Source organism: Cucumis melo, chromosome 11 (genome assembly GCF_025177605.1).
Source record: "Cucumis melo cultivar AY chromosome 11, USDA_Cmelo_AY_1.0, whole genome shotgun sequence".
In the NCBI taxonomy this organism is placed as follows: Eukaryota; Viridiplantae; Streptophyta; class Magnoliopsida; order Cucurbitales; family Cucurbitaceae; genus Cucumis; species Cucumis melo.
Genome location: NC_066867.1, coordinates 23623013 through 23644881, shown reverse-complemented (window position 1 = coordinate 23644881; position 21869 = coordinate 23623013). Strand labels below are relative to the sequence as shown.

The 21869-nt window shown below is 33.4% G+C and overlaps 1 protein-coding gene and 1 long non-coding RNA gene across 5 annotated transcripts; one reads left to right on the top strand and one right to left on the bottom strand.

Moving 5' to 3' along the window:
• Positions 1-2972: 2972 nt before the first annotated feature.
• On the top strand, positions 2973-13239 carry LOC103496329 (serine/threonine-protein phosphatase 5-like). 4 transcript variants are annotated; one of them, XM_008458150.3, is made up of 14 exons: positions 2976-3186; positions 3691-3891; positions 4361-4530; positions 4634-4705; positions 6075-6225; positions 9048-9239; positions 9817-9925; positions 10018-10135; positions 10863-11010; positions 11300-11548; positions 11834-11959; positions 12062-12162; positions 12813-12887; positions 12996-13239. In XM_008458150.3, exons 2-14 carry the CDS (start codon positions 3813-3815, stop codon positions 13050-13052), a joined length of 1647 nt encoding a protein of 548 aa, XP_008456372.1. In that variant the 5' UTR covers positions 2976-3186; positions 3691-3812; the 3' UTR covers positions 13053-13239. The 4 variants fall into 4 exon arrangements, with proteins under 4 accessions (XP_050935581.1, XP_008456372.1, XP_050935579.1 ...); XM_051079622.1 differs by having other exon boundaries at positions 12813-13239; XM_051079624.1 differs by lacking the exon at positions 11300-11548 and having other exon boundaries at positions 2973-3186; positions 12813-13239.
• Positions 13240-15155: 1916 nt separating this feature from the next.
• LOC127144066 (uncharacterized) lies at positions 15156-17902 on the bottom strand. Its single transcript, XR_007815686.1, has 2 exons — positions 17618-17902; positions 15156-16909 (listed from the first exon to the last, which is right to left on the bottom strand). It is a non-coding gene; the product is annotated as an uncharacterized LOC127144066 (long non-coding RNA).
• Positions 17903-21869: the final 3967 nt, after the last annotated feature.

Here is a 21869-nt window from a genome sequence, read left to right as displayed (position 1 = left end):
TGAGTGGAGTCAATGGAGGGACGACCTTGCAGAAGAAATGTTTACTGAATGGGAGTTGCGTAACCAATAGAAAAATTAAACGTTCCCTGTTCATTTTCATACTTAAGTAGTGATTGCAATAGGTCCTATTTTGTCATAGTTTTTAGAATATTATTATTTTGAATGTATTGGTGACGGAAGTAACTTACTGCCAAACTGTTTTTCAGTAGGAGTTCACTGTAATATGAAACTAATCGTATGTATCTAATCTAATCATACGGAACTTAATGAAACTAATATGTTTGCGTTTGACTTCTAGCATGGCAAGTTCATCGAGACTACCTAAACATACTTGGACTAAAGAGGAAGATGCAAGCCTCGTGGAGTTGGTCAATGCTGTTGGGTGGAGGTCCGACAATGGGACCTTTCGCCCCGGGTACTTAAATCAGCTGGCAAAAATGATGGCCTTCAAGATCTCAGATTGTAATATCCATGCTTCAACCATCGATAGCCGAATCAAATTGATGAAGAGAATGTTCCATGCACTTGCAGAGATGCGTGGCCCAAACTGTAGTAGTTTTGGGTGGAATGATGAAAGAAAATGCATCGTCGCTGAGAAAGAAGTCTTTGACGATTGGGTAAAGGTGCGTTAGTAGTCATTTGAACACTTGTACTATTATTTCAATACATGGACTAATAATTTATTATTGCAGTTATACAGAGTCATTCGGCGGCGAAAGGCCTCCTTAATAAGTCGTTTGTCCACTATGACGAACTGTCTTACGTGTTTGGCAAAGATCATGCAACAGGAGGCCGGGCTGAGAGTTTTGCGAACATTGGGTCAAATGATCCTGCTGGGTATGACGTATTTGCTGCTGACGCTGCGCCAGATACGAACTTCTCCCCAATGTACAGTCCGAGATTGAACATGTCGGGATGGAAACCAGAACCGCTAGGGTCAGTGAACGTAGGAATGTTTCAAGCAGGCTAAGCGGAAACGTACAGGACATGCCACAGATAGTGGGGACATAGTTCGTACTGCCATTGAGTACGAAAATGAACAACTTCATCGCATTGCTGAATGACCTATCCTACAGCGTCAAGACGCAACCCCAACACGTCAAGAGATTGTTCGACAGTTGGAGGCCATCCCTGAGCTCACATTGATGGATAGGTGTCGCTTAATGCGTATACTTATGCGTAACGTCGATGACATGAAAGCTTTTCTTGAAGTTCCCGACAATATGAAGTACCCGTACTGCAGCATCATTCTTCAAGAAAACCGATGACTAGTTTGTTTGTTGTATTTGTATTAATGAAACTTTTCTTACTTGGACTATATGTTCTTCTTCTAACTTGTTATGTCTTATTATATAACAAACTTGAAATTCTGTTGAAGTTAATTAGTTTGTATTTTCATTTCGCTTTCAAATGTAATGGTATCAATTGTTGTATTATCCTATTAATGTAGTGTTTTCGTTGAAGTTTTTTTTTACAATATTTATAAGTTGCGTATAAGTGAAAATAATTTGGTTTAAATGCGCTAATCAATTTACGAATTTACGAATTAATTTTGCACGACATAACATAAGAGAAGAAACAAAATTATTAAATGGGACTCAATATAATTATTTTATAAAACGCATATTTGTTACTCACAGTGTACATAATTTTTTTTTTGAAAACCTATTTACATAATTATGTTTAGGTTATTCTAATTACATAATTGAATATTGATCATGAATAAAAAAAAATTTAAATTATATATTTTTATTCTTATATTAACATTCCTTATTTAAAAAAAATAACATAAATCTAATTAACGTAATCTTTGCCCCAAACAAGTTTTATAATAATACTACACTCATAACTCTTCCTCCAAACACATTTTATAATAATACTATAATAATAATCTTTCCCCCCAAACACATATTATAATAATACTACAATAATAATTCTTCTCCCAAACACATATTATTATAACACTACTATAATAATCCCTTTCCCAAACACATACTATTATAATACTACATTTTATATTTCTTCCCCCAAACACATATTATAATAACACTAACAATAATAACTCTTCCCCCAAACACATATTATCATAATCCTAGGATTATCATAATCCTTTTGCCCCATAACTCTTTCCCTCCCCCAAACACACCCGTAGAGTTTCAGGTGAGAGATATGGTTTTTCTAGACAAGTGACAGTGAGGAAGAGAAAGAATGAGAAATTATCACCGCAGTTCTTTGGACCCTTCAAAGTCATTGCTCGAGTTGGTCCAATTACCTTAAACTGGAATTGCCTTCAACAGCTACGATTCATCCTGTGTTCCATTTTTGTTCCATGTTTTCCAACTCAAGAAAATGATTGGTATGCACACGCTTGTCCATCAAATTGTCACATTCTTAATTGATAATGTGGAGTGGAAGGCTATACCAATTGATCTTTTTGGCTATTGTAAAAATCCAGCAACCAAGGAGTGGGAAGTTCTTATTAGTTGGGAAGGATTACTAACGCACGAAACTACGTGGGAATTGTGATGATTTTGTACAACAATTTCCTCATTCCACCTTGAGGACAAGGTGTCTTTGGAGAGGGAGAGTAATAATATACCACCAATTGTGATACAATATAGCTGGAGGAAGAATAGAGGAATGACACGTGCAGAGGATGATGGAAGTGGCGGAAGTGGAAACCGTTCACACTTAGTTATATGGAGGGAGGATAAAAGAGGGAGAGGAAAATATGTGACTTAAGATAGTATTAGAGCATGTGATTCAAGGTGCCTGTGTATAAATCCATGCATTATTGTTTCCTTTCTATTTAATATTTATTTTGATTAGTTGAGTCTTTCTTTGTAATTCAATCAACAAATTTATTTTGATAATTTTACCTAAATTTAACTTAAAAAAACTTAAAAAATAAAATAAAATAGGATAAAACCATAGTGAATATGTGTGAAAAGAAATGGAAAAGGCATAAAAGAGACAGAACATGAATGACCATGAGAGGAAAAGGGTATGAGAATATTTAACAATGGATCTCCTTCTTTCCCTCAATGAACTCCTCCCTAACAAACCACACTTCAACTTTTGAACATACACATTACATACAAAATTAGGGCTACACTACGTACAATTGAATCTGTTCATCTCCGAGATCTACACCTTCAGCCCTTGCTCCAGTAGCATCGTATTTAGGTACTTGATTTGTTCATTCTGTTCCTTTCTTTAACCTCATTTCTTAAATTTCAGTTCGATTCATCAGAATAACAAAAAGCGAAGAAATATCCTCTGTTATTTGATAAATAGTTTGCTTTGATACTAACTTTATGGTGGTGATCGAAAGTTTTTGGTTAACCATTCCTTGTCTGCTATGTTCAATCGGATACTGTTGGTTAATTGAATATTAAATTAAACCAATTATTCGACATGTTTGAAGTAGCTTCGTGTCGCAGGCATGTCGGCGACAGAAACAGAACACAACACGTTGTGAAATAGAATGCATGGGCAGCTTTTATCCGTCTAAGCAATTCAGTTACTTTAATTGTATTGTATTCAACTTTGTATCCTGGATTTAATTGTTCTCTTTATAGATAGTTTTTCTTAAGATAGCGTCAATGTTATCGATTACAATGGGGGTAGCCGTTGAAGTAGAATCGTGTTACCATTATTGAAGTGAATTCATGTTTGTGATGATGCTAGGTACCTGTTGTTTCTGTAGCTGAGGAATACCATGTCGAACAAGTTAGGGGCAATGACAGGAAGGAACTGTAGAACTTATGAAATGTTAACTTCCCAACTGACTTCGTACTAGGGATTGGGGAATGCCCAGTATGAGTAACAACAACTCAAATGTTACGCAGGCAGAAAAAATTAAATGCCGAGCCAATAAAGCATTTACAGGTAACACATGCCACTTGTATTCATGTTATACATTATTTCATTTGTTTTGTTTTGTTTTTGTTTTTTTTTTTTTACTTTTTCATTGATGAAGAAAATCAGTGATTCCGTGATCGATGATTTTAACTCTCAGAATTACATACACCAACTGGCTTTTTCTAGTTAGGTTGTTATTAAGAGACATTTGTTACTACAACTATACTGATATGTTTCAATTTATGGTTGTATTTTATTTTATTCTATAACATGGACTTTCGTTCTTCAATGGTATAAATGAAAAAGAAACTGTTCTTGGGCTGGACAGAGCAGTTTATTGTCTTTTTAATGATATAACTGACAATAAACCACACACGCAGTGGATTTTATCTTTCACTCAATAAAGACTATTTCATCAATAGTTACATGTCTGGTGATGTTATTGCTAATATGCCTTCTGTCTGTGAGCTGTGCTAATCTTTGTTTTAAATTCCAGCTCACAAATATGCTCAAGCTATTGATTTATATACACAAGCTATTGAACTCAACAATCAGAATGCTATATATTGGGCAAATCGAGCATTTGCACGCATTAAGCTAGAGGAGTATGGTAGCGCACTAGAGGATGCATCAAAAGCTATTGAAGTCAATCCTAGATATTCCAAGGCACACTTTCAAAATTAAGCTTTGATTGCTATTTATGGCTTTTCTTCTAATAAAGTTATTATTTATGTGTATTTGAATATATGTTAGTATATTGTCATACCAGGGTTATTACAGGCGTGGTGCTGCTTATCTTGCCATGGGGAAGTTTAAAGAAGCACTTAAAGATTTTCAGCAGGTGCTGTTAATTTTTCTTTTGACAATATGTGGGATAGAGGAATCAAATCTTTAACTTCGTACATATACTGTGCTAGTTGAGTTATGGTCATTTTAGCAGGATCCACTTACATCTTCGAACAGGCTATTATTTCTTTTATGTTTTCCTTCTCATAAGGAACTCAAAGTTGGTTTTGTAAAGTCTATTTTGAATGTGAATGCTACGGTACATGAACAATAACCTTTTGTTTTGGGTTAGTTATACAAATTACCTAGTTTTGACTTTTGAGGAAGGCCATTGCAAAGTGGGGTAGTCAGAACTGTTATTATGGGAAGCATATTAGAAATTTAATTAGCCAAGGATTTTTCTCTTAGGATTTGATCATGAGAGAGCTAAGTGAGTGGAAGGGAAGGTAGGCAATAACCAATAGCAATATTTTAGTTGATTTATGGTTGAAAATCTAGTGGCTTCAAGTACCTCAAACGACTTGGAAATTCTTGTATTTCTTTATAATTTAGGACTATTTTCAAATATAGCAAAATGAACCAAAATATTTACAAAATATAGCAAAAATGTCACCGTCTATCTATGATGGACCGTAATAGACCGTGATAGACTACTATCTGTGTCTATCTATCATTCATGATAGACAAAGATAGTAGTCTATCTTCTATTGTGGTCTATCAATATTTTGTTATATTCGTACATATTTTCATAAGTTTTGTCATTTAATTTTCCTATAATTTATCCTTCAATATCATTTACTTTCGTTGGTTTCTATCACTAATTTGCATAATTGGTTATTCCTTCACTGTTAGATCACAGCACTTTATACACGATAATTTTATAATTATTTAATTAATTAATTACTTATTTTTTTAAATGACAATACTCTTGTGCCCTTGTTCATGTATTGGTAAATTTTGATTTTTTTTAACCGAGACCTTTGTTTTTATATGGAAAAAAAGTATCCATCTGGTGCAACTGTAAGTGTGAGATCTCCTTCCTAATCCCCTTCATTTTGACTTATCATAAGAAAATTTATTAATTCGTGAGATGAATTATTCTAGCAGAATGTTAGAGTGGTCAGTTCCTTTTAGCTTCATCCATGCTTCTTAATTTTTTCCATTTATAGTTGTAATTTATCAAAAACACACAGGTGATAAATGGAAAAAGTTAATTCGAAGATGGCTCTTATCTTTTAGATATTCTAGTTCTTGGTCATGTTTCATTTGAAGACATTCATTCTGTCACTGAGATTTTTCAGATTTATTGCATACTGTGTGGATTATCACTAAGATTCCTTATTTTCAAAGTCATTCTTGGATCGTAGCATCCTGGAATTAACTTTTTGTGTTTTTTTGTATGTCTTTTACTTTATAAACTGAAGCTCAAGAAGATGTGTCCTAATGATCCTGACACCATCCGGAAGTTGAAGGAATGTGAGAAAGCAATTGGGAAGCTTAATTCTGAAGAAGTTGTTGCAGCTCCAGTACCGGAAACGGATTCTGTGACCAATTCTATTGATGTGCACCGTATAGGTAATAATTTTTATTCCATATTTTAGTCTATTTTATAATGCTTCTGCTTGACGACTGTTACTTTTCAATGAAAACCGTTACTTCTCTAAAAAAAAATTAAAAACATTTTTCCAGAAGTTTTACAGAGGCTAAATTTGGATGCATAGGCAATTTTGCTGGTTTGGCATCTAAAAGACCATTGCCTTCTAATATTTGAAGACAATACTTTCTTTGAGAAAGGGAAGGGACATTATTGGATCACGAGATGTCAAGACCAAGAAAATATTTCACAGATCTGAGATCTTTGAGCATGAAGTCTATTTAGTCTTTACCTTAGCCATTTTCTGAACAAATGGTCCAGTGAGGATAATGTCTTCAACATATACTTGGATAGCTAAAAAAGTTGGTCCTTTTCCATGCGTGAATAATGAGTATTCAGATTTTGATTGCACAAATTTGTGACTTTGCAAAGCACTTGAAAATTTAGGGAACCATTATTGCAATGCTTGTTGCAAACCATAGATCGGTCAATTCAAACGACAAACAAGCTTCTCCCCCTTTTAGCATGTTGATTTGATTTGTATTTTCCAAATGACATTTTCATTTACACTTCTTCAGAAAAATCATTTAGGAAAACATTATTAACGTCCATTTGTACAAGAGGCCAATTAACGGTTGTGGCTAAAGTCAAAAGAACTTTTTAACTGTCACTTTCTTTGCCACAGGAGAAAAGGTTAGAAATCAATTCCTTATTATTGATTATGTCCTTTGGCAACCAATGTTGTTTTATATTAACTAATTGTTCCATCAGCTTTGTATTTAACATGGTAGACCCATTTATAGCCAATTCTATGATGTTCTTTTTGGAGAGAAACAATAGTCCGAGTATGTGTTCTTTCCATAGCAGAAACCTTTTCTTGGATAGTTCGTCACCAATGAGAGAAGGGAACAGCTTGATGATAAGAACAAGGCTCATATTCTGTGGTGACATTTTAAAGGAAAGTCTTATGAGACTCAGAACATTGATTATAGTTTAGGTAGTCTTCAAAGGGATAAGGATAAGATTTTGTGTCATGTAACATTGGAAATCTTTCAACCTACTGTACTGTTGCCGTGAATGATCACCAACATTTATATTAGTTTCTGGAATATCATCAGAATATCGAGTTCCAATGGTTTGTGGGATTGGTGTAAAATCAGTTACTTGCATATCAGTTTTGGAAATGATGGTAGTATCATTAATTTGTAGGACAGAATCTGATGCCTGAGAAATTTAGTTGATAAAGGGTAGGAAGTTTTGGAAGAGATTGAGAATGATGGACGATTGCATTTTATGAAGAGCATAGACGGGCTATGTGAGAGTTTATCGGGAACTTTATTAACTCAAAATTAATGAATACAAAGTTAGTCCTCTGTATAAATATATGAGGAGATAACTGCTTGTAACAAAAATATAACAATTACAATACTGGTTAACAACTATAACAGAAATCAGTTTCTAATGAACTTATGTGTAATAAATTTAGTTAAGTGAGAGGTGGTGACAAAACCCTTTAATGTTGTGGTGGTTTAGATTTTGGGAATCTAAGGGTCTAAAATAGTGGCGTTCTCTTTTGAATGGATTGTGAGTTAAAAGGCATTTCCAGAAACCCTTGGAAAGGTATGGCAGGAAAGATACTTTCTTTTGGAGGATAAATGGTTGTGGATAGACTCCTCTACTCTCTTTTTCTTATGTACGATTTTTCCCAGGTTTCATTCCATGTTTTTCCTTACTCTCTATATTCTTCTTTGCCTGTTATGGATTCCCAAACGATGATTATTGTTCCTTTCTCTCATTGATTAGAGAGTTTTGCTGTATGTCAAGGAGAAGGTATGCGTAGTATACCTCCTAACAAGAACACTCAAGGATAACACTGAAACCTCAAACACTCAATTATGGAAATATATTAAAATATGCTGTAATATCCCAAGAAAAGTAACAAGGTAACACTAGCCTTTCGAGAGGGCTAGATTCTCCCAAATTTCCATAAGGAAATACCACCAAAATTCAAAAGTAACAAGGTAACCACTAGCCTTTCGAGAGGGCTAGATTCTCCCAAATTTCCATAAGGAAACACCACCAAAATTCTTCACATTTCTAACCTTACTTGCACCTATTATTTATGGCCCAAAACACCTAACCAACTTAATGTGTAATCATTAGAATACCCCTTACTACTAATCCTAGTGTTTCCCCAACTAGAGTCTTACAGTATGTTTGTATTTGGAGTCCTTTTCCTGCCCGTTGTTTGGTCAATCCCTTTCCTTGACTAGTTCTATCTTTGTCACGTTATGAAAGATGAAAATTCCAAAAACTGTTGGAGTTTCTTTTCTGAGGTTTGCCATTGAGGTTTGCTGTGTTCAAAGAGTTATTTTTCCATCCTCCCTCTCAAGAAAAAAGGAGAAGGTTTTTGTGGCATGTAAGGACGTGTGGGGTTCTACATTCTATGGGCCGTTTGAGGGTTGAGGAATAATGGAGTCTTTAGAGGGCTTGAGAGGTCTTCAAGTGATGTTTAAGCTCTTATATGAGTTAACATTCAGTTACAAAACCTCTTTTTTTAATAATCCGCTAGGTCTCATTTTACATGATTGGTGGTCTTTTCTTTAGTTTGCCTCTTTTTTTATGGCTTTTCTTAATGCCCTTGCATTCTGTAATGACTCTTTAAAGATATGCAAAGCTATTAGCTAATTGAAAATATCATAACCTTGGACAAGACAATAAATTTCATTCGAGCTAAAAGTACAAAACCTCTCTACAAGTCTGATGTTTAAAATTTATTTTTCCATGTACTTCATCATTATAGGGGTAAGTTCAACGTCAGTGCCGACCCAAATGGCTATAGTAGCAGCAGCAGTAGCAACTACAGCAATTGCAATTTCAACTCTTAGCACAAAAGTTGCCACAGTAGTAGCTGCTGTAGCAGTGGTGGTGCTGATAATCATGGGCACACGTTTGTGGGGCGGCAGTGGATGTGTTATCAATGCAAAGACTCTAGGTTTTCTTTCCTTTTCTCTCGAAGTAGTCAAAATCCCTTTAATTTAGAATTCACTAACTTGATTTGATAATTGATGAACTCATGTTTTAGGAATGCTCTTTCAGTCAAAGACTATTTTAGACTGTATTTCTAACTTCAAATTTTCTTCAAGTGATCCAGTCACAATGGATGAGGAATTTGGAATTTGTGGGTCTGTTTGTGTCTCTCTCTTTTAATTAAAAAACCTAGTAAATTTAGTACACTCAGAATTCTATCCGTCTGTTACTTTTTAATGCATGAGTACTGAGAAGTTTGTTTGTTCTATTAATGGATTTTTATTTCCTATTAGGAAAGCAGTCAAATCAATTTGGTTTTTGCCCTGTAATAAATTGTAAAAAAGTTATGTAAAAGATGGAAAAAGACAACAAAAGAGGTCTACAATTATCTCATTATTGCATATCTAGTATTTGCATCATTTGATTTTTCTTCAATGTTCGTTCATTTTCACTCTTCTCATAATATTAAATCATGAATAGAGGATTTATGAGTGGCTTTGCTGGACATTGTCAATAGTTCCATCTTTTCTTCTCAAGTGTAGATGTTGAACCGCAGTATTCTGGAGCAAGAATAGAGGGAGATACCATAACGTTGGATTTTGTGAAGAAAATGATAGATAATTTCAAGAACCAGAAACCCTTGCACAGGCGGTATGTGTTGCACCTCCCATAATAGTTAATAGTTACTGTATTTAGCATGTCTAATGAGCTTAGTTGTTTTAGTGATGTGCATTTTTCTTTAGATATGTTTTCCAGATTCTCCAGCAAACGAAAAAAATATTGAAAGCTCTTCCTTCATTAGTTGATATAACAATTCCTGAAGGCAAGTGCATAACAGTTTGTGGTGATGTCCATGGTCAGGTCAGTATTACATTCTTTTAGAAAGGTATATATGATTCTTAGGTTTGATGATAATTTTGATTTTTGAGTACACTATCTAATCCATAAGACCTAGGTAATGAAATTTCTGATTCTTGATGGACTTTGACCTGGAGCTCCTTAATCCATGCCTGTCGGTTAGGATACCACCTGACAAGAGGGCTCAAGAACACAAAGAACAAACAACAAGAACAGTAAAAGGATAGGATTGTGGGGAAATATATTGAAAATATGCTATAAGATCATAAGATCGATTAACTATGTAACCCCCAGCCTTTCGAGAGGGCTGGACTCTTCCCAAATTCCCAACTATGAACATCCCACAAAATACTTCACACTGACCTCACAATCCACTCCTATTTATAGCTAAAACCCTAACCAACTTACTAGCTATTCACTAATTTGCCTCTTCTAATAACCATTCTAATCTTTTGATAATAACTCCTATATATTATGATAATAACTCCCATACTAATATTAGTCAAGGTGTACCTTTGTGTTTCTGTTTTGTTGGGGATATGATGATTGGCATTATGGGGGTGTCAGTTGACATGTCCGGGTGCACCTCCTGATCCCTATAGGTTTCCCTTGCTTACGACTTCTTTATTGCTCTTTTTGTATAACTCTCTTATACTCTGAGTTCTTATTAATAAAGAAGTTTTGTCTCCGTTTCAAAAAAAATTTATGTTTCATCTTTTGATGTTTGCAGTTTTATGATCTCTTAAATATTTTTGAGCTGAATGGTCTGCCTTCAGAAGATAATCCATATCTGTTTAATGGCGACTTTGTGGATAGGGGATCATTTTCTTTGGAGGTCATTCTGACCTTGTTTGCCGTTAAATGCATGTCTCCATCAGGTAAATTGAATAGAATTCCAATGTGTTAGGAGCCTTCATTTTTGTATCTGAAGTTGAACCCCACATATTCACCTCTAGCAGATATTATAAGATTAAGAGGTTTGACCAGTCGTTTTGTTTCCTTTATATATGCTGCACACTTTCTATGGAGGTTGATCACTATAATACAATCTACTTTTAGTTGTTCATCAAACCTTTTTCTGGTACTTTTAGTTGTTGGGTTTATGTTCATGTTTTTAAGGACGGATCAGTAAATTCTAGTCTAATCAATCCGCCTTTTCTTATTCAGCTATACATCTATCTAGAGGAAATCATGAGAGTAAGACTATGAACAAAATGTATGGTTTTGAAGGCGAGGTTAAGACAAAGCTGAATGGAACATTTGTAGAACTATTTGCAGAAGTATTCTGTTGTTTGCCTTTGGCTTATGTATTGAATGAGAAGGTTTTTGTCGTTCATGGAGGCCTTTTCAGTGTTGATGGGGTAAAACTATCTGACATTAGAATGATAAACCGTTTTTGTGAACCTCCGGAGAAAGGTAAAGTTGATCATTTGATATCTTTTCCTGTCTTCCTTGCATTTATGTTTGAAATAGAGTTACATTGAAATGGATGTGGTGATCATATTTTTGCACAAAAGATTTCTGCTAATCAGTTGTTAGTTTGCCCCATCATTGTTTGATAACACTTCATTTCTTTTGTTGGGGTATATGAACTACTTTTACTGTTGTTTTAATCAACCCAAAGGCATTATAAAGTGAAATCATTACCTTTTCCATATGGAATTAGTGAATTACTAGGTCCCCTATCCATTTTCTATTCAGGATTAATGAGCGATTTGCTATGGAGTGATCCTCACCCTTATCCTGGAAGAGGCCCTAGTAAACGTGGCGTCGGTCTTTCCTTTGGTGCAGACGTAACAAAAAGATTTTTGGAGGACAATAACTTAGGTATTTGTCATGTAATTTTATGGCTTGGCTTGACTTGACGCCTCTGCGCAGATAATTCATTTTATAATTTGAGGATTCTATACTGAAAGTCTGAAACCACAGACTTACTCGTTCGGTCTCACGAGGTGAAGGATGAAGGGTATGAAATTGCGCATGATGGTAAACTCATCACCGTATTTTCTGCTCCAAATTACTGTGATCAAGTAAGTTATTTTCTTTAAAGAATATGAATATTGTAAATGAGATTAGTACAATTCAAATTACAACTTGGAGTTGATTGCTCTACTTGTCAACCCACAAGACTGAAAGTTAAAAGCCAACAAGAGGAGAAAAAATAAAACCCTAGCAAGTGTCATCAGGCTGACGTGCCTTAAAAGCCAGGCTGAATTTGAGCTTTCATTGTTCTGGATACAAAGGGAACAAGAACTATGAAAGTTTGCTGTCATGTAGCTTTTCTTTTAATGCTTACTTTCAGCGGAAGCTCAACTTAATTGAGATGTCTTGGTGCACCCCTTAATCCCTCTTGCCTGTGAATGTTTTAAAATAACTCTCTAGAAGTAGAAGTGACAACTCTTTGTTCCCTCTTGTAGTACTCTTTGAAGTTGTTTTATAGTGACCCTTTGAATTTATTTTACTCGGCATGCTACTGCAGTCTTTGGATTTTAAATGAGTTTGCACTATCCATCGTTTGATTGATGTTAGAATGAGCATAGCTCAATTGATATATGAGTGTACTAGTAACCACGAGATATATAATTCAAATGTGTAGTTTGATTGACATTATGACTCGTAACCGATATATAGTTCAAATCTGTAGTTTAATTGGCATTGATAAGCTATCTTCCTATTGCAGATGGGTAATAAAGGTGCTTTCATTCGTTTTGAAGCACCCGATATGAAGCCAACCATTGTTACATTCTCTGCCGTGGTCAGTTTTTCCATCCTCTTCCTCATTCCTATAACCTTCTCCCTTGCTCTCGACTCTTATTTCTTCAGGGTAGTGTGGTTTAACTGTTGATTTTCTCCGGTCATGCAGCCACATCCCGACGTGAAGCCTATGGCTTATGCAAACTTCTTCCAGTTCTTTCAATAACTAACATTAACTGCTTTTAAACCAAAAGTTTACGTTATACAGGAATCACTTAAGAAGCTGGTGCCAAAATGGCAAATGCAGTAACAATCTCTATTCATTCTTTAACATACAATAGTCATTAATTATTTTGCCACTGACTTGTGTAGTTATACAGGGAAGTGGGAAATTTCCTTCATTTTCTGGCCAAGGGTTGACTTTCTTCTCTTTTCTTTCTTCACTTTTTACCTTTTTTTTATTTTTTTTTTGGGGGGGGGGGGGGGGGTGGTGGTGTTGGCGGTCAGCACTTAATTTGAATATCAAACATTTCCTGTGTTGTACTGTATTATATTTTATTGGTGATAGTAATTTAGAATAAGGTGTAAGTGTAATGTTGAGACTTCACCTTAACCCTCTAGAATTTGGATTTGTTGACGAACAAGATCTTTTTAGATTTCATACTCAAAAGCTCCAAAATCATATTGCTAAATGACTAATAACTTAGACGATCAAAACCATGGATTGAATTAAGCTTGTGGTTCTTATCGATCTTTTGATTTTAGAATCACTCTACAAACAAGATTGATCAAGTGAAGTTTGAATGATTGTGCATATGCAATGTAAACCACATAAAATTGCAAAAGAAACATACACCTATGGCAGAAAGCTCAAATGCTCATTTTACTACCTTTTCAACGTTTCTTTTTGACAAATTATATGACATTGTATAGGCCTTAAAATATAAGGATAGACATTCTATGAGGCGTTTAAAAGGTTACAACTTTTACATTTTATGACCATAATTAGCTATGATGTAAATTTAACATAAAAGCATACAAAAACACATAAAATTGAAATTTCAACTAATTATGATCATAAGTTTTAAAATCCTTGCTATTCAATCATCGAGCATAATTTTGAAACCATTCAAGAGTTTAGAACTCTGATTTTATTCTTTTTGTTTCAGAGGATGGTTTTTTTTTTCAATTCATCACTTTACTTCATTTAATGCAGCTACTTTTGATCGTAAACATGTGCAACTTAAGTACATACAATGGAAATATGATTATGTGATTCATATCAATACAAGTTCATATCGGAAATAGATGAAGTTAGTTAGAGAATTGGACCGATTAAGACAACCTAAAATCATTTTTTTTAATTAAGCTTATAATTACTAAAAATCATTTAATAGTTATTGAGCGCTCATGTTTTAATATATCCTTTTTTCGAGTTAAAGTCGTCTTTGATAACCATATGATTTTTACCTTTGAAAATTAAGTGTATAAACATAAAAACTAAGAGAAAATAGCGGTCTGTTTGCATATGGATTTTTCCATTTTTTGAGGGGTGGGGTTGGTAACTGCGGTTTGTCGGCGGTGGGAGCTGTGCCAGATCTGTGTTGTTTGCTTTTGGTGCTAGAGGACTGGACGAGATCAAACAACTTTATGACAAGCTTAACTTGACCGAGAAGGAAAATCAAAAGTTTGTCTTTGAAGATCCATCTCTGTTGCTGAAGTAGGATGATATTAATTTATATGTTGCGGCCAAGCTTCTCTCAACGAAAAGGGCCAATGTTGAAGCTTTCATATCAGTACCGTGGCCTGTCTGGAGGGTCCATGTTCATACTTGCATTGATACGGCTGGGGATAACTTATTTACGATCCATTTTAAATCAGAACTGGATATGTTGAGAACGATTGATAATGGAACGTTGTCTTTCCACAATGGTTTTATTGTTTCCATAAGGGGCTGTTTGGTGCGCAGGTTCGAAATCAAATGCCTGGGAATTAAATGCCTATGAGCTTATCTGATGGGGTTTTGATGCCTGGGAATTAGAAATGACTGTCTTTGGAGTGCAGGATTTGGAAATCTAGGTTTGTGCAGGATTTATAAATTAAATCTATTTTTTTTATGCATGTGTTTGGATGTTGGTTTTACATTCTTGGGTTTAACTTGCTTTTTTTTTTTTTTTTTTTTTGCAAATTGTACATCCTAAAATTTATCATGCATCAATTATTAAATTGAAATGTTTTTTTTTTTCAAATTATGTACCTCTAATTCAATTTCTTTACTCTACTGATTTTTCATGACAATAATATAAAAACGAGAAATTTGAACATTCAATAATAATAATTTTGATCTAAATTGCATTAACATGGTTGCTCTAATTAGGAATATTACAATCCATCCACAAAATATAACAAGTCGTTTAATTTGATGGGGTTTACAAAAGCTATAGTTAAGCAAGGGGTCTAGTTCGTTTCAAAAGTAAGCAACCAAAGGCTCAAACAAAAGTGAAAATCAAGTAAAGTTACTTTAGTTAAGGTTATGGTTGCCTTCCTAAGATACGCATGCATTTTCTATACTTCCATTCTGCTGGGTAGTCAAGCAATGCGTGTAACCCTTATATTTTATCACAACAAATGAACAATATAAATTAACTTAAAAAGAAAAAGATAATATTACAAATTAAATTTCACAGTATTCTCAAAAGTTAAACTAAATAATTTGACAAATATAACACAATCATAATATACAAAACATAAATGTAGTAACAAAGAAATAAAAAACACAAAAGTCCATATACAAATATAGAAAAGAAAAGAGCACATTACGTAATGGTGTGATTATGCAAGACAAGGCTAAGACAAACCTTAAAAAAAAAACAAAATAGAACGGTCAATGAGATGAGATAAGTGGAACTAATATAATTGAACTTACTTCTTGGTAGTTGGAAAACAAAGTAAAAACCACATTAACAAAGTAAAAAGAAAAATCCACATTAACAAAGTAAAATATACATACCCAAACAAAATATCAATGAACAATGGAAAAAGAAGGAAAATAATAGTATGAGAAAAAAAATAATATATATAAAACAAAGTCTATATAAAATAAATGTAAAATAGTTACCACTCAAAGATATGGGAGCATGTTATGACCTCAACCTCAAAGAAAGTAAATTTTAGAAACAAAACAAAGAGGTTGTGTGTTTAGAAATGAGGGAGAAATGCTCTATTTAAAACAAATGGGTGTGTGAACTAATAAATTTTTCCTTTCAAATCACTCAACCACCATTGATAAATGAAAAAAAATAATAATTACTATGCATTATATACAAATAAAATAAAATAAAGATTTCCAAAAATTAAATGCCTCAACTACCAAAAGTAAGCATTAAATTTTTTTAATACAAATACAACTATCCCATATATAAATAAAAATAAGATTTCTAAATTTAAATCCCTCTCAACTATTTTCCACTGTCAAATTGTCAACACTATCAAATCAGTTTTATCCACTATCAAATCAGTTTTGTCAAAATTAAATTTCTCAACTAACAAATAAACAAATCAAGATACCAAAATATTTTAAAACTCAAACACTAAGACTACACAAACTTATTTATAAACCTTGATTTAGAAAAGTAATCAAAATATCAAAACTTGATGTTTTAAAACAAACAGATAACCAAAATGTTCCACAATTGCAAATGAATAAAAAATTAAACTTTGATGTTTTAAAATAAATGGTTAATGAACATCTAAGCTTCACATAACTAAAAATTCAAGATCAATATAATGTTAATGCAATGTACACATGAAATATAATGTTAAATCATTATTATTAGATTCGTAAGTGAAAAATGGGTTAGGAGCATTGTTTTTGTGCCTTAACTAAAATTGTGATGTATTTTCAAAGGGAAGACACAAAAAAGAAACATCACAAAATTAAGTTAGTCATCGTGAAAAAAAAAATTCCAAAAGAGAAACTAAGTGTAGATATAACTTACACTTGTATTGATCACCTTCAAGCTCCAACTTCTCTTTCTTGGAGTAGATACCGTAGGAACTTCCATATATCCTTGTTCTTGACATCTGCAAAATAAGGCAAGCCACTGCATGATTTGCAATATCATTTCTATCCAAAAAATTTTCAGATCTGGTAATAGAAAATAAAATGAAGTAAACAGAATAGTATCTCCAAAAATTAAAAAAACAAAAATTGTATTTACAAAACAAGAAGAAGGGAAAAAAAGCAGATAAAAAAAGAACTTATTTTTCTCTATTTAATAAAATTAAAAAAAACAAAAAGGAAAAAAAGGCAGAGAACTTAGAAATGCATAAAACAAAGATAAAGATGCAGAACACAAAAAAACACAAAAGAATCATATAAGATCGAACAAACAAAACAAATGGAAAGAACAAAAAAATTAGAACAAACAAAGGATTAAAAAATTACAAAAAAAAAAAACATAGATCCGCCCATAAAACCTTATAACAAAGATAAAGATGCATGAAAAAAAATACACAAAAAAAAACCTTAGCAAGATTCAACAAAAAAAAATGGAACAAAGGATTGAACAAAAAAGAAGCAAAGATTCAACAAAAAAAAAAAAAAAAAAAAACAGCAAAGGTTCAATGAAAAAAATAGAACAGCAAAGGTTCAACAAAAAAAAAAGGAACAAAGGATTGTAAAAAGAAGGACAGTAAAGATTCAACAAAAAAAAAAAAGAACGAAGGAACAAAAAAAATAGAATAAATAAAGTATTAAAAATTTACAAAAAAAAGTAGATTTCCTCTTACCTTGCTTCTTTGTATGAGAAAAAAAAAAGAGACAGAAGAGAAATTAGAAGAGACGAAGACGCGAGGAGATGAAGAGCGGCTAGGGTTTGATGCACAAAGAAGAAGAGATGGGAGAGAGGCAATGAAAGATTGAGAAGAAATTAAGAGGAAAGAGGTTTTTTTTTTTTTTTTTTATTTTGTAAAAAAATTAAACCGCCCATTTACCCCCTCTCTTAATCCCATTGTTTTAGACCATGGGCCAAACGTGGGCTTTGGCATTAAATGCCAAGCCTACTTGATTCCAAAACCAGGGGCCGGCCCCTAATGGTCTTATTGTTACGGAACAAATTAAGGACTTTGGAAACATCAAATCTTTAAAATTCCAATTTTGCCCACTGTGGATTCAAATTCTCAATCTTCCATTCGATTGTACGTCACGAGGAATGGATAGGATGATTGGCAACCTAATTGGAGAGGTTCTCGAAATTGATGGGGAATTTAACCATAGCTGAATGGGTCCTTGCATGAGAAAAAAAAGTTATTAGACGTGCACGACCCTTTACAATGAAGGTATAATGCGACAGTAAACTTTAGTTTCATGATTATACAATAAAACCCTAACATTGTATATAACAATAAGTGTCTAGATCTTTAAATTAGATAATCTTACAAATTAAAATTTACCCAAGAACAACATACCTTATCCATGGATAACTTTGTTGAGAAATTGTGTTTCTCTTACTTACCTTCTTTAGAATTTAATTTTGGTTTCTTGATGGGCAGAATAAACTATTTAATAAGGCAGAACCAATTCCAAGATTTTATTTGAAGACACCAGCATCATGGTGTTTAATTAGGGTATTTTTTTTTAAAGGGTATTTTAAAAAATATAACAAAGCGGCAAAATATTTACACTGTATAGAACAATTCTAAAAATGGAAAAAGCCCTTAGGCCCACCATGGAAAATAACAAATATGCCCCGTCAACAAAATGAACGTAATATATTTGCTAACGCGCGTAATATATTTAGTACACGATTATTTAGATTTGACTATTGTTTGATACACGATCGTTTAGATTTGGATAGCTAAATCTAAACGATTTATTTTTTCAATTATATCGCTTAATTTGGTTAAACGATCGTTTAATTAATTGGGTTACACGATCATTTAGATTTGGTTACATAATCGTTTAGATTTGGGATTTCCAAATCTAAATGATTTTTTTTCAAAATTTGGTACACAATCATTTAGATTTGGCTAAACGATTTTTTTCAAGATTCTTTATACACGATCTTTTAGATTTGGTTACCTTAATCTAAACAACGTAAGAAAAGAGCAGGAAAAGAAGAAAGATGATGCACGTAGCGAACGAAAAACAGAGAAAAAGAAGAAAGATGATAAAAAAGATCGGATTTGGTTACCCAAATCTAAACGACGTAAAAAAAGAGAGGAAAAAAAGAAAGACGATGCACGCAACAAAAAAAAGAGAAAAAGAAGAAAGACGATAGAAAGAAATCATATTTGGTTACCCAAATCTAAACGATGTAAAAAAAAAAAGGAAAAGAAGAAAGATAGAAAGAAATTGGAAGAAAGATGATAAAAAAATCGCAGAGAGGAGAAGAAAGATGGAAGGGCAAACCTAGAATATTTAAAAAATGACTACCTTTGTGGGCTTTGTTACACAGGCCGTAAATATTTTAGTAGTTTGTTATATTTATGAATTTTTTTCATTTTTTAACCTAATGGGCCTAATAAAATAATAGGCCAAAAAAGATAAATAGCATATAATGCAATTGGGTCACATTAATAATAATATTATATTTAAAAATAAATCTAACATTCTCTCACTTCGCCCATTGACATTATTTACCATATACGTTCATAGACATAATGCGCAAAATTAAACTTCATAACATATCATGTCAAGTCAAAGAAACTACTAAAGGATCATGGCGGTCATACATTATTGCATTAACATACTCCCTTTCATGTATCACTGAAATAGTTCTTCTATTAACATAATCTATAATAAAGATAATCAATAATGGTCCAACAATAAGTGTGGTGTGTGTTTGTGTTCTTGGAAGAGAAGCACGAGACTGGATGGAGGAAAAGTTTCTTTTCTATTTGTTATTCATCCTTATTAAAATAATAAGAATGGTTATTTATGTTAATACCCCAAAAGTCAACAATCAACAATCAAAGCTAATTTTACTGTTGTAAATGAATTTAATTACAGAAACAGAAGCATTAAAATATCAATAGGAAAAAGGGCAGCAACTAATTAATAATATAAGCTAGCTATTTACATCAACTCCTCCCCCTTTAGAAGAACGAACTCGCCCTCAAGTTTTAGGTTGAAAGGTTTAATTGGTAGGGTGAGAAATACTCGAAGATATCGGCCAAGTTGAAGATAGGGTTGATGTGTATATGATCGAGGAGATCAATTTTGTATGCATTATCTCCAAATCTCTTGATTATTGGACAGGGTCCTATCTTCTTTGGTTGTAATTTTTTGTATTTTCTAGCTGGTAGTCTTACCTTTCGAAGATGTATTATTACTAGGTCTCCTTCCTTGAATTCTTTGAATCTTCGATGCTTGTTGGCCTGACTTTTGTATGCTTGGTTCATCTTCTCAATTTGGACAGTTATGTCTTCATGGAGCTTTGCTATTCTTTCCACCATATTTTTAGCCTCAGAACTAAGATCGACATTGGAAGGTATATTAGTAAGATCAACAGTTAGTCTAGGTAGCTTAGTGTAAACAATCTCGAAGGAGACTTCCCTGTTGTTCGGTTCTTCATATGATTATATGCAAACTTTGCTTGGGCTAGTACTATGTCCCATTGCTTAGGTTTGTCTCCTCACATGCACCTAGTGAGATTGGCAAGTGTCTTGTTAGTCACCTCGATTTGTCCATCGGTTTGTGGGTAGCTAGTGGTGCTAAACTTGGGCGTTGTGTTGAATTTTTTCCAAAGAGTTCTCCAAAAATGACTTAGGAATTTGACATCACGGTCAGAAACTATGGATGGGTATTCCATGCAAGCGTACCACTTCTTTAAAAAACAGATTAGCGATATAAACGACATCTGATGTCTTCCTACAAGGTAAGAAGTGAGACATTTTGCTAAAACGATCAACTATAACAAGGACAGAATCATACCCCCTTTGAGTTTTGGGAAGACCTAGAATAAAATCCATAGAAAAGTCTTCCCAAATGCCTTCGGGAATAGGTAGAGGTGTATATAGTCTGGTATTCTGTTGTTGTCCTTTGGCAGTTTGTCATGTAAAACAGTGCTTGATAGTCTTTGTAACGTCTCGACGAAGTTGAGGCCAATAAAACCTATCATTTAATAGTTGGTAAGTCTTGTCTATTCTGAAATGTCCTGCTAGTCCGTTGCAATAAAGCTCTTTAATCAAAGCTTCACAAAGAGATGTTCTGGGATGCAAAGAAGTTATTCTTGAAAAGAAAATCGTTAGTCAAGTGGAAATCATTACAATTGACATGATCAACACAAAAAGACCAAATTTGACCAAAATCGGGGTCGTCTTTATAAAGAGTGGGCAAGGAATCAAATGCAACTATTTTAGTTTTTTAGAATAGTGAGTAGGTTGGATTTTCTACTAAGGGCGTCTGCTACCACATTGGTACTACCGACCTTATGTTTTATCACAAAGTTAAAACGTTGAATAAAGGACAACCACCTAGCATGCATTCTACTAATACTTTTTTTTTTGTGTTTGCAAATATTTGAGGGGTAAATGATCAGAGAAAAGAATAAATTCTTGTCCTAAAAGGTAGTGTTCCCAAACCTTTAAAGCTCTTACCAAGGAGTATAGTTCTTGTTTGTAAATGCTCCACTTTTGTCTTGCCTCACTTAACTTTTCACTAAAGTATTCAATTGGGTGAATGTGTTGGGACAAGACTGCTCCTATTCCATTTCCACATGCATTAACGGCTACTTCGAATGGTCGTGTAAAATCCGATAGAGCAAGAATGGGTGTGTTGCATATTCTATCTTTTAAGGATATAAAACTTTGAGTTTGAGAGTTAGTCCAAACAAATTTTCCTTTCTTTAAACATTTTGTTAATGGAGATGCTAAAATGTTGAAATTTTTTATAAGAAGCTAACCCTAAAAAACTTTGCAATTCTTTTACCGTTCTTGGTTGTGGCCAATCTCTTATTGCCATTATCTTGCTAGGGTCTACAGAAATTCCAAACTCATTAATGATAAAGCCTAGGAAATTTATTTCTTTAAAAACAAAAGA